Source organism: Zootoca vivipara, chromosome 12 (assembly GCF_963506605.1).
Source record: "Zootoca vivipara chromosome 12, rZooViv1.1, whole genome shotgun sequence".
Taxonomy (NCBI): domain Eukaryota; kingdom Metazoa; phylum Chordata; class Lepidosauria; order Squamata; family Lacertidae; genus Zootoca; species Zootoca vivipara.
The window spans coordinates 6,231,503-6,245,407 of NC_083287.1; the positions used below are offsets into that span (position 1 = coordinate 6,231,503).

Genomic DNA, 13,905 nt, shown 5'->3' on the forward strand with positions numbered 1-13,905 from the left:
CCTGATTAGACCCATGGACTGCAGGTTCACCACTATGGTTCTAGATTTACCTAAGTGTTCTGTACTCAGACATGTAACTAAAAAGTGAAAAGCTAAAAATTGTTCTTGGCTTCTGTCATCCGTGTGCATTTTCCTAATAAAATTGTTTGTACCTTTTAAGGTGGTCTCTTACAAATCACGAATATTATGCACTGCAACATGCTGATAGCACCAATTTCTACATCACCGAAAAGGTAAGAAAATACCCCTGGACATCTCTTGTGCTCTTTTCTTTTCTTTCTTCTTGTTTAAAAAATGCTCTTCATGCTGACAATTCAGTTTCAGAGCTAATGTTGAGGAAAATTGCATTATTACCTTGGTTTTTACAGAACGTAGACCCAAGTTGATTATAATGGGATCACTGTGCCGCATCCTATTGGTCTGAACTCTTTGTCTCCTGGTAATGTAGCAGTTCAGTTTTTGTGGGTAGAAAAATAATTGGTGTATTGGAGGGCTTTCTGGACAAGATTTTAATTGGGTAAGCATTATCCGCATGCTGACAATGATTGCTTCTTATTAAAGCAACTTGTATCAGAATTAATTGTGGAAAGTTTTTTGTGCCAGCTCTTCCAGTGCTGCTGGTATGTCACTGGGTCTAGAGAAGGATCTTGAACTTGGAGCACTTGATTCGGAATAAATATTAATTAATTGTAAGGGCTGTTTTGTTTTTTTAAACCGCCTGCTTAGAAGAATGTCCTTTCTTCATAATGCCAACATTTACTTTGAAACTGCTCTCCTAAAATGCATGTTTAGTTATTTTTCCACCACTAATCATTTCAAGTGATGAAGTGGAGGGTGGCATTGTCCGCTTTCAAGAATTCAACTCTTTGGTTCTGAAATGGTGAGGAAGGCTCCATAAAGTTGACTCTCGGGTTTTTGTGGACATGTTAATACTTTTCTTAAGGATTTATCTGTGCAAACAGCAGTTTTTGAACTCTGCCACTTAAGAGACCAGGTGAGTGGTGGCCGGTTGAAAGACTTGCCCACCAAAAATAAAGCCCCACACACAGAAAATTAGCATGCAAGGGGAAGAATCCTTTTCTCCGGAAATAAAACTATGCATGGCAGAGCATTCAGGCACATAGCAACATCCTCTCTGTACCCTGGAGTGATGCAAGCAAGCAGTTTCCTTGCGTGATGCTCAGTTGTGTTGTAAGGCTGTGGGCAGAGGAGGGCAAAATTAAATCCATTTCTACCAAAACCACTTTGCTAGCTCTGTAGACTGCCGTGTCCAAACCTCTTTAGAAAGTATAGTTTAGCTGGCACTTCTTCCTAATCGGAGGACTGTCGAGAAGCAGCAGACAGGAAGCCCAAACGAGACATACCCATAGCTGGTTGTTAGGTAAACAAAGTGTTGTTGCCACCACTTCCCTTTTTTTTCTCCCCTAAATGGTCTCTTAATAGAAATTAGATTCAAGACTTGCATAACACTTGCCATCTCCATGAGAGAGGTGCCCTAATTGTTGCCTTGCTGTGCATTTATACTGGATCAAAGCAGTGCTTTTCCTGGGCTGGCACCCATGGCACTTTTATCAAGATATGAGAAGTAGCATCTCGTTTTTTCCTTCTAAACAAAACAAAACAAAACAAAAACAAAACACTGGATTAAATTGTGCCTTGGAGTGTTTTCTCATTTTGTGCTGGGAGGAGGTTTGCTAAGCGGTGCATGAGATTTGGCCAAGCCCCACAGTCTGGATGCTGCTCTTGGGCTGTGGGCTACTAGCAGTCCATTGCAGTTTTTGTTTTATTACAAAAACTAAGCAGGCAAGTCATCCTAATGCATAGAATCATAGAATCATAGAGTTGGAAGAGACCACAAGGGCCATCCAGTCCAACCCCCGGCCAAGCAGGAAACACCATCAAAGCATTCCTGACAGATGGCTGTCAAGCCTCTGCTTAAAGACCTCCAAAGAAGAAGACTCCACCACACTCCTTGGCAGCAAATTCCACTGTCGAACAGCTCTTACCGTCAGGAAGTTCTTCCTAATGTTTAGGTGGAATCTTCTTTCTTGCAGTTTGAATCCATTGCTCCGTGTCCGCTTTTCTGGAGCAGCAGAAAACAACCTTTCTCCCTCCTCTGTATGACATCCTTTTATATATTTGAACATGGCTATCATACATATTGCAAAAGTGTGTTGCACCTCAATTTCTCTCAACACAAAGCTTGTGAAATACGGTAAATCAATTGTTCCAGCTGACAGTTTTCAGCCACTCGAGTTCTGAAGCACAAGCTAAACTGAAGTTCACCCTTTGAAATACGTCATACTGTATTAGTTGAAAGTGCCTAAGAATTAAACTGCAAACAATTTGCAGTTCTTCGTGGTAAGCTGGGTGCTGCATTTGGGCTTGGCTGGGTAAGAGAGCTTATTCTAGCAAATTTTAATACTAAACATTTCATGTTTCAGGAGCCAAAGTGCTAATTTAGTTAGTGCCAAAATATGCAGGAATGAAATGTGAACGAAACTGTGTAAGATGTAACTGATAGTGCTGAGGCAACATAATACGCTCAACGTAATTCCTTTTCACAAGATTTAACCACTTCCACTGGGGCAGGCCTGTGTTAAATGCTGCATTTTAGCTGTGAAGTATCTCTTGGCCTCTCCAGATGAAAAGTTATTTGGCTCGTCAGAATTTACGCATTTTGCTGGCTGAATTATGCATGGTGCATGTGATAACACTTGATGACGTGCAGTTCGGCCCGTCATGTGAACTGCTTCTGCCAAAGATCCACATGCTTGAGCTGATACAAAAATGTAATCAGTGATGGCTTTCACATCATGCAGGATGTTACTTGAAGTTTTAGTAACCGAGAATGATGTGTGAACTCCCCTAGAGAGTTGCTTTGCACATGACACTCTTGAGTGGTTGGGGGGTGGAATAGGAAGCACAAGGCCCCAAAAAAGTTGTACAGTGGAACCTCGGTTTATGAACACCTCGGTTTACGAATTTTCGGTTTACGAACGCTGCGGACCCATCTGGAACGGATTAATTCACTTTCCATTACTTCCAATGGGAAAGTTCGCTTCAGTTTATGAACGCTTCAGTTTATGAACAGACTTCCGGAACCAATTACACCCATGCTTTGGGTTAAGTACACTTCAGGTTGAGTACTCCGCGGACCCGTCTGGAACGGATTAATCCACTTTCCATTACTTTCAATGGGAAAGTTTGCTTCAGTTTATGAACGCTTCAGTTTAAGTACTCCGCAGGCCGTCTGGAACAGATTAAACCACTTTCCATTACTTTCAATGGGAAAGATCGCTTCAGTTTATGAACGCTTCAGTTTATGAACAGACTTCCGGAACCAATTGTGTCCATAAACCGAGGTACCACTGTACAGTAAATAGTAAAATTTTGCCCCAGCTGCCTCCTTCCTCCCAACCCTACCCCAGGTGTTCTTCCTGGAGGAAATGAGACCTTCTGGGAGAATCTGGCATGTGCTCTCTGTTGCTGCTACTGTTGGGGGTATGTGTGCATTTTCACTAGAAGAGTACAGATTTTTATAATGCCATTAATCTGCGCTCAAGACAGACAGGGACTGTATATTTGTGCTGCAAGGAGGGTTTTTATTCTGCTTATAGGCTGTCTTGAGTCAGATAGAAAGTAAATATGGGCAAGAATTAAATGCCATTGGTATTACTCAGATGCCCGCGTCTACTGCTACAGTTTTGACTGTTTACCGGTTGAGTGGGGGAGAAATACCAAAGGTCATGGTGACTGTTTCATGGACTTTGCAGACTTGTGAATAGATGGCTTCAACAAGTGGGCATTTTGACCTTTCACATGCCGGGATTCGGACTGCCTTTCCCAGGCCTCTGAGGAGCGGCAAGCATAGCATGTTCTCAGAGTAGCAGAAAGGAATGTTTCAGTGCTTTTTAACTACTTTAACCTGTGGGCCATTGCTTATAATTCTTTGTGCGTGCTGATTGGAAGGATTTTTTTGGTGTCTATGTCAGGGGTCCCCCAAACTAAGGCCCGGGGGCCGGATGTGGCCCAATCGCCTTCTAAATCCGTCCCATGGACGGTCCGGGAATCAGCATGTTTTTACATGAGTAGAACGTGTCCTTTTATTTAAAATGCATCTCTGGGTTATTTGTGGGGCATAGGAATTCATTTATTTTCCCCCCTCCAAAATACTGTATAGTCCGGCCCCCCACAAGGTCTGAGGGACAGTGGCTGAAAACGTTTGCTGACCCCTGGTCTATGTGATCATTTGTTGCTACCGGTAGTACAGTGGTACCTCGGTTTATGAACACAATTGGTTTCGGAGGTCTGTTCATAAACTGAAGCGTTCATAAACTGAAGCAAACTTTCTCATTGAAAGTAATGGAAAGTGAATTAATCCGTTCCAGATGGGTCTGCGGCGTTCGTAAACCGAAAATTCGTAAACCGAGGTGTTCATAAACCGAGGTTCCACTGTACTATCATATTAGTCAGAACAATTTTCCAGGGCCGTCTTAAGGGTATTCAGCGCCGTGGTGCAAAAATCCCTCCGGCACCCCCCCCATTTCCCTCCGGCCTGAACTCACCTCCAGGAAGGATCACCTGCTGTACCCTGGCCGCAACGAGGGAGGGAGGGCGGCAAGCATTTATTTATTTTTAATAAACATTTATTTATTTTTAAATAAATGAAAGTAATAAAGTAAAAAAAAATAGTAGTAATAATAATAATGATAAAAAAGGTGGCAATAGCAGTGGCAGCAGCAGGGGTGGCAAGACTGAGGCTCCTCGCCTCACAGGGTCCCTCTCCCCTTCTCCCCGTCCAGGGAGGGGACGGCAGTGGCAGCGGCCACGAGGCCGGGGCTCTCCTTCTTCCCCTCCGGAGCACCAGTGCTCCGCAGGCCGGGCTAACCCAGGCCTCGGAGCTCCGCCCGGTCAATGGCTGGGCGCCCTCGGCTCCGGCCTGGCATGATTGCTGGGGGAGGCAGCGGCTCCCCGGCCGGTCCACCAGGTTTCCCCGGAACCCGCGGAGCGGTGGCGCCGGTCTTGGTGGCTGCTGGGCGGCAACAAATTTAATAGCGTCGCATGAGGAGCTGTCGGGTGGCGCAGCAGCGTCCCTGGTGGCCAGGTGCCCTGGCGCATTGCGCCGCCCAGGCCTAGAGATGGCCCTGCAATTTTCCTTAATCCAGAAATAGACTATTTATTCCGAATTCTAAAGATACTTTTGCTACTTAAATAAATATGGGGAACGCAAAATGTCACTTAGAGGAGAATCTGAAATATTTTCCTTGAAGCTTGAATATGTTCTCTATTGTTTTAATGAGTTGTAAACCATGTTGAGATTTTTTCATTAAAATATGAAGTGGTTGGTATAGAATTTAATAATAATAATAATAATAATAATAATAATAATAATAAGCAGCTCCAGACCACACAATCACAATCTAATGCAGCTTTTCTCAGCCTCAGGTCCTCAGACGTTGTTGGACTACAACTCCCATCATTCCTAGCTAGCAGGACCAGTGGTCAGAGACGATGGGATTTGTAGTCCAACAACAGCAGGGGACCCGAAGTTGAGAAAGGCTGATCTAATGGACACAAAAGGAATGAGGGAAGACTAAAACAAGCTTTGGAAGGATTGCTGCTTATCTGTCAGGGTGCCCATATCGTGCCATTATGTTCTTCCTAGGAGGCAAAAGGTATAGCCTTCCAGTGGCGCTAAATTTCCTGGCTGATGGCAGAAGCCAAAGTGTGCTTTCCTTTAGCCCTGTTTGGTTGCAGCCATTGCTACATATACTAAATCAATGTTTGAACTTCTGAGCCAAGATTCAAGCACTTTTGTATTGTCTAACTTGGGGGCCAGCAACCTTTTCCAGCTGTGGGCCGGTCCACCGTCCCTCAGACCATGTGGTAGGCTGTACTATATGTGGTTTTTTTTTGGGGGGGGGGAATGAACGAATTCCTAGAAGACAACAGAAGAAGACAACTGAAGGCGGCCCTGTTTAGGGAAGTTTTTAATGTTTGATGCTGTACTGTTTTTAATATTTGGTTGGAAGCCGCCCAGATTGGCTGGGGAAACCCAGCCAGATGGGCGGGGTATAAATAATAAATAATTATTATTATTATGCCCCACAAATACCCCAGAGATGCATTTTCAATAAAAGAAGACATTCTACTCATGTAAAAACACACTGATTCCTGGACCATCCATGGGCCGGATTGAGAAGGCGATTGGGCCGCATCCGGCCCCCAGCCTTTGGTTGCCTACCCCTGGTCTAACTGAAACACTCAACGATAGGAACAAGAGCACCATTTTGATGATGTCACCATCCTCCCAGCCCCCAATGTATTTTCTTCTTCATTCCCCTTTGTTTCAATCTGCATCTATACCTATGATGTCACTAGAGAACAACGAGGAGTCTTGTCTTCTGTTGGTTTGTCTTCTCTTCTCTGTGTTTGTGTGGATAAATGAAACTGTGGCCACCTGGTTTCCCCTCCAGATTCAGTGTTGATCAACCTCCTTTTTCTTTTTTGAGCCCTAGCTGCAGTAGTTAAATTGTTCTGTGCAAAAAGTTATGGTTTCTTGTGAATAAATCCTGTACAGTGGTACCTCTACTTACGAATTTAATGCGTTCCGAACGCACATTCGTAAGTAGAAAAAATGTGTAAGTTGAATCCCATAGGAATGCATTGGGAGAAAAAAATTGTAAGTGGAAGCAACCCTATCTAAAAATTCATAAGTAGAAAAAATCCTATCTAAACCGCATCCAAGATGGCGGACGTAGCTCCATTTGTGAGTAGAAACATTCGTAAGTAGAGTTATTCGTAAGTAGAGGTACCACTGTAATTGCTAGGAAAACTCTTGCCTTATAAAAGCAGGGAGGTTGCACAAATAAATAAACAACAATGAACTAGTATTTCTGTTGCTTCTATTCTTCACTTCAGTCAGCAAATATTAAAAGAGGTGCTCTGATTTTATACCTGACCTGCCTTTTCAGTATATGCTAATGGAATGGAAGGTCATTTTTGCATATAGGAAAAATTATATACCCTGTCATGTATATACAAAAGGCACAGCAGCAAAATAAACTACAGCTTGAATTTCAAGATAAATTAATGTAAGGAAGTCCAACCTCCTTCAATGCAGGAATCTCGGCAAAAGCATCCACGACAGATGGCCATCCAACCTCTGCTTAAAAATCTCCGAGGAAGGAGGTCGCTGACATTTAATTGTTTCTAGGAGGGGCGTATGTGGGGTGCTGGAGGGGAAGGAGAATGGGCAATTTATTGATCAATACATTTAAATTTAGCATATGGGTTTGTTTGCTGTTTTCAACCAGGGTTGAACAGAACAATTGCAAACATGGTGAATCTTACATACCAAGTTGCCAGGAATCTAACCTATCAATCCCAAGATGTTTTAAAGCTTTGAAAATGAAAAGTTAACTTGTTTATTAGAATACAGTATTTTTGAATACTGTGGTCAGTATGAAGCAGATTTATTTATACAGTCCACAACTTAACCAAACGTTCTTGTTATCACTGGTATTAAGTAGTCACAGAACAGCTCTGTGTATCCACTGAAATTAGCTGACATGTTGAACACGGTTTCATTCAGGTTAATGTAGAATATCCCTTTGGTTTAATTGTGCACTGTTTCCTTGCAGGCGCTTAAGTAATAGTTTGGGAATGCAGAAACAAAATTGGATTTTTAATTGGAGAGCAGAGATTTCCACTTAGGTTTTGTCTGGCCTGCTGCATTACAAAGCAGATGTTTATGGATGCATTCCAGTGGGATACATAAGAAGTACTTCATAAACTCCTGTCTACCCGTGGCATCTTCAGAGTTTTTCTTGTGATGGCTCTGGTTAGAGGTGAACCACAAACTATGCCATTGCAGGCTGATACCTGATATCCCTGTGGTGGTGGTAGTAATAGTACGTAGCATTTTTGCAGCTCTTTTGAGCAGAGGTAGTCAACATGGTGCCCTCCAGCTGATGGTTGAATCCCATCAGCCCCAGCCAGCCTGGCCCAATGGTCAAGGGGTGATGGGGCTTGTTTGTTTGTTTTCACAAAATACTTGCATACTGCAATCCTATATAATAATATGCAAATGTCTCTGCGTCCAGTCTCTGTGTCCGTGGGATTGCGCTACTGCGCATGTGCCCCACGGACAGCCGTTGGGACTTGGAGTGCAGAGACTTCGGACGGGATAAACCAGGACCGTGAGAGAGATTACATGCTTGCATATACACAACCATACAAAAAAAAAAAAACAACCAGTGCGCGGCTTCCCCTTGCCTGCTGCAATACGGAAGGATCTCTCTCTTTCCTCCTGGTTTCTTCTCTGTTAGAGGGGAAGTAGAGGAGCCAGGCGTGTGCCGGCGAAAGGGAAAGGGAGGGTAGGTGGGTGTGGATAAAGAGAGAGCGCGAGAGCCGCGAGTGATGCGGCTGCTGGGCTGAAGGATCGTTTAGCCGTTACTGAGGGGCGAAAGCAGGAGAGCAGGCGGGCGGGCGCACCCGTGGGGGAAGGGGGAATTAGTCCCTGGAAGTGTTTGTGGATTTTTTGGGGTGGTGGTGGAAGTGCTGCTGCAACTGGGACCAACGAGGGGGGGGGAGAGAGAGAGAGAGAGAGAAGAGGAGTAGAAAAAAGAGGGTGGGAAATGGGGAGGGAGAGAGGAAGCTGAGGAGGCAGCTGGCTGGGGCAGGGAAGGGACTGAGTGAGGGGCTGAGGTGGTGGCAGTGGGTGAGTCACCGGGGGGGGGGGGAACCCCACTAATTAATTCTAGCACCCGTTAATTTAACGGGCTTCATGATACTAGTTTTATGATGAAATGTTAAAGTGGTTTACAACAGTTTTACACACACACACCACAGACCACCAACTATTATAGAAAATGTTTATCATAATTATCTTTATAAGCCTAGCAGCAATGGAAAAAACAGCAAACTTTTAAACATTTAAAGAAGATGCCTAAAGGTAAAGGGACCCCTGACTGTTAGGTCCAGTCACAGACGACTCTGGGGTTGTGCACTCATCTCACTCTATAGGCTGAGGGAGCCAGTGTTTGTCCGCAGCCAGTTTTTCCGGGTCATGTGGCCAGCATGACTAAGCCGCTTCTGGCAAACCAGAGCAGCAGATGGAAACACCGTTTACCTTCCCGCCGGAGTGGTACCTATTTATCTACTTGCACTTTAACGTGCTTTTGAACTGCTAGGTGGGCAGGAGCAGGGACCGAGTAACGGGGACTTACTCTGTCCCGGGGATTCGAACTGCCGACCTTCCAGTAGGAAGACGCCTACTAAATCCCTATTGGAAGAACATTCCACAGGGCTCAATGGCTCTAATGGCTTGGATTTGTGTTGATGTTAAATGAGCCTCACCAGCTCTGGGGACAACCAGCAATGCTCCTACAGATTATCTCAGTGATCAAGCTAGGATATATGGTTCATCAGGAAGTAGCTGCTCCCTCTGAAACCCTGGTCCCCAACAGGAGAAGACTTTAAGCGTTCAGACAGTCCCTAGCTTGTATTTCCGCAACTTCTGGAGGGCACCATAATGGTTACTCCTGCTTTAGTGTGTTTAAACCATATTACCCTGGTTGAATTCACATGGTTTAGCATGATGAGAATGAGCCGCAGTGATATTTGGACCTGCATGCCTCATGTACACCTTCTCTCCTCTACTCCACCATTTCCATTTCAGACTAACCATACTTTCTTGTGACACCTGAACATAGACAAACGACAGTTGGTCTTACCCATGCTTAGTGGAAACAAGGCAATTCCAAATTATGGATTATGAAGCTGGCTTGTATTCATAGCCTAGGGCTGGATTGTAACATTAAAATGTAGTTAAACTAAAAACAGAAGTCGGACCTTCTCATCTCTTCACAGTTGTGCTGGAATGGGAGAATGTGCAAGCTTAAAATCTTGGTTTAGTATTAATGTGCATGCTGGGCCAGAGGTCATTTTAGTAATCAAGCCCATTGAGAGAAGCTGAGAGTAGATTATCTATGGTCACCTAATGGTGTTTGTGACAGGTGAGGCCTAAACCAAGTCCTTCCTGGTTCACATCTCATTCTCTGTTAGTTGCTACTGTCCATCAACGCTCCATTTAAAAAGGACTCTGTTTGTTAAAGATAAATGAAGCTTACAAGTGCGGGAGACTTTGGTCCAGTGCTTTCAAATCAAGGTTCAGGTTGATGAACGGGATGGAGCATAGGAATCAATAGTCACCTTCAGTGTTCGCTGCAGTTCATTTCAACATTTCTTTTTTACTTACAGCCTACTTCAGTCTGCCTTGGCTCCTGTTGTTAGCTCCTGTATTAAGACACAATCGACGATAATTTCATAATATAAATACCACAAGCTGGTTCAAGTGAATTGTAATAGTGTTTATCGATTCATGCGGTGCAGTGAATTTATACGCAGCTTTATAGTTAGTTGTTTGGAGTTGAATAGGAGGCCATATAGTCTTCTTCCTCTGAGGGCAGTGTTTCAACATTTTCTTTGGTTGAATTGCTATTGTAATTTTTATCTTCTCGGTGTAATTGTTTACCTTTAAAAGAATCCAGATCGTAAGTAAAAAGTAACTCCCCTTCATTCTTCTTGCCTTTCAACCTCCTCTCCTTTCATTCACCGCTATTGTAAAGCATAGTAAGTTAAGCTACAAAATAACTTTGTCATTAAAACACAGGAGTGTCCCAAAGATTGGCAGCTGTGAACCTCAGACACAGTAGATTTTTATTGTTACCCGTGTGAATGCAGAACAAAACTGCAGAAAACTGACTACACCAATGTTATGTTACTGCTTGTCAGTTGCCTCGTGGCAGTTCTTACCACTGGCTATGAGAATAGTCCTTACATAGGCACTCAATACGAGATATATTCAAGCAAACAATTGGCCAATAATGCAACAAAATCTTGCACTATGGAGTGCTCCTGTTCAGGGTTCCAGCCAGTCAATGAGGCCCATTCTGTTCCTCTTCATATTCCCATGCCCCAGGTTTCTGTAGTTCCCTTCCCCTGCATTCTGTGACAACTCAGTCTTCATTAACCTATTTGGGTCACCCACCCTTTTTGGATTCTCCCCCCCCCCCCAAAGAAAATCTGTACTTCTGCAAACTTTGGGGTTTCCTCAAACATGCTAATATCTCCCTCCTGTGGAAGATCTGAATTCTAGCAATTGTCTTGGGTGTTTCATGTAAAGCTCTTTGCTTCTCGTAATGTAGACAAAATGCAGCTACATTTCCAGGTCTGCCTGTTTAGGTGACCAGGGCAATTGCTAGTATACACTGCCTGGATACCCAGTTGATAAAGAGTGGTTTACAATTCTTTTAACTAATAAAATAACAAGTAGTGTAGCATAGGGCCATGAATCAGGAAATCACAATTCAGATTTCACAGCTACCTTAAGCCTGTTTGGTGACCGTAGGCAAGCAATTATCTCCCAGCCACAGGCTCCCATCTGCAATATTGCATTTAATATTACAGATCTGTTTTGCAGGGTTGATGCAAGGATGCAAAATAATGTGAGATACTGTACAACATAATCATACCTACCAAGTTGCTGTGGGAGGAATAAGGGACCGGATCGGAAGTAGAAGACTGGAAGTAGCGCTGCAGCCATTTTGGAACTGGGCAGAGCTGCATCAAAAGTCGCTTCTGAGCATGCTCCGCCCAGTTCCAAAATGGCCGCTGTGCCAGAATAAACCAGGAAAAAACAAAAAAAAATCTGTTTTTTTCAGCTGAGAACAGCTAGAAAAACGGGGGTTTCCCGGGGAATACGGGAGACTTGGCAACTATGCAACATAGTGAGATAACAGATGCAACATATTTTGAATGCTCTGTAGTGAAGTATAAAATAATTGTGATTGGTACTAGTACCAGATGACTGCTAACTACAAATTTTTGTGACTAAATTTGGCTGAGTCAGAGGAGAGAGTTGTCCCCATGTCTCAAAAGGGCCTGCATTTTGATGGAATTACCTTGTATGAGATTCTCAAAAAAAAAGAGAAAACCAGTCAATGTTTTCCCTCCTGCTCTCGGTGTGAAATAACATTCTTGGCTGTTTTAAGAAGGAAAGGCTCTTCAATGTCCACATATTTTCAAGTATATATATTGGCATTCGTGCTTTGTGTCTGAGGGAATGTAAAGCTGTGGTGTCAGATCTCTGTGGCTCGTTCCAGTGGTTTTCAGATTGCACATTGCAGTTATGGAAAGCAGAGCACTGGAGGAATAACATTGCAGTGCTGCAGATGTTTAATGATGGGTTTCAACTGACCCACAAGCTCCTTGATTATATGGCATCAATTTGGTGTCACATTTCATAGTGCAATTTATTTTGGCTTTTACAGAAAATGAGGACTTCAGACTGCTCCTTGGTAGCTGGCAGCGGCCACAAAACTGGGAGATGCAATACATGAACTCATGTTACTGGGTAGAAATTAAGTTCCTCTTGTTTTGCTTCCTTTTCAGGAAGCAGAGGAATATCAGAACATGCCTTTTTTCTTTTAAGGGGGTGAGCACTGATGTCTTTGGTAAATTCTATTTGTACACTTACGGGTAGAGAATGAACGAATGAAACACCCTTGGTGCTAGTTTCCAAGCAGAATCAGTGCAAACCAGAATCCATCAGGGTATAAACAGTACCGTATATACACTTAGGGCACTCACAGTAGTCTCTATCTTCCCAGCACATGGAGGGGAAAGTTCTTTCTTAAGTTTCCCTCTTTGCTCTGGTAAGCTTTCTGCACTGCCATTTTCTGCATGTGGCTCATATACGCAGAGAGCAGCTCCAGTTTTGCTTTGGGGTAAAATAACACCCATGGGCACTGAAAAGGTCCACTAGCAGCAAACAACAATTCCATGCCACAAATTGCAGCCTTTATGCGCAATTACATCTGCAGAGGAAAGGTTGTAGCCTTGTAATCTGGAGTCAAACTGCTTTTGAATATAAAGCATCAACCAGTGGCCCTGCTCCTCATTGGAAGCTGTTGTATACTGAGTTCAACCATTAGTTCATCTAACTCAGGCATCCCCAAACTGCGGCCCTCCAGATGTTTTGGCCTACAACTCTCATGATCCCTAGCTAACAGGACCAGTGGTCAGGGATGATGGGAATTGTAGTCCAAAACATCTGGAGGGCCGAAGTTTGGGGATGCCTGATCTAACTCAACTACTGACTACTCATTTGCTGCAGGGGTGAGAAACTTCAGGCTCAGGAGGCTGGATGTGAGCATGTGGCCCTCCAAACCTCTCTTACCTGGCCCTTGAGAGTTTTTGCCTGGCTGGAACTCTTGCTTACCTGGAGGGAGGATTGAGAGGAGTGTATGAGTGTTTGTGGAAAATAGGCAACTGTAGAAAGATAATGAAGGGACGCGGGTGGCGCTGTGGGTTAAACCACAGAGCGTAGGGCTTGCCGATCAGAAGGTCGGCGGTTCGAATCCCCGCAACGGGGTGAGCTCCTGTTGCTCAGTCCCAGCTCCTGCCAACCTAGCAATTCAAAAGCACGTCAAAGTGCAAGTAGATAAATAGGTACCGCTCCGGCGGGAAGGTAAACGGTGTTTCCGTGCGCTGCTCTCGTTCGCCAGAAGCGGCTTTGTCATGCTGACCACATGACCTGGAAGCTGTACGCTGGCTCCCTCGGCCAATAACGTGAGATGAGCTCCGCAACCCCAGAGTTGGTCACAACTGGACCTAATAGTCAGGGGTCCCTTTACCTTAGAAAGATAATATTGCCGTTCACTGCACACTTTTCCTCTGGCCTTTCCTCTGGCATCCGGACCCTGGAAAATTGCATAGAAGGGAATGCAGCTCCCGAGGCTTAAAAATGTTTACAACCCCACAAATGGCAAGGGGAAAGAAAGAAAAAGCCTCAGACCAAGTTCATGGCAGAATGGTACAGCTTATAAGCAGAATAAA

The 13,905-nt window shown here is 44.1% G+C and overlaps 1 protein-coding gene across 5 annotated transcripts in view; it reads left to right on the forward strand.

Moving 5' to 3' along the window:
• The window catches only part of ELMO1 (engulfment and cell motility 1), a 318,071-nt gene that overhangs the window by 93,077 nt on the left and 211,089 nt on the right, over positions 1-13,905 (forward strand). For all 5 annotated transcript variants that reach the window (XM_035129257.2, XM_035129260.2, XM_035129258.2 and 2 more), the window contains exon 4: positions 161-233. In XM_035129257.2, the coding sequence (XP_034985148.1) occupies positions 161-233 (73 nt within the window). The remainder of the gene's footprint in view (positions 1-160; positions 234-13,905) is intronic.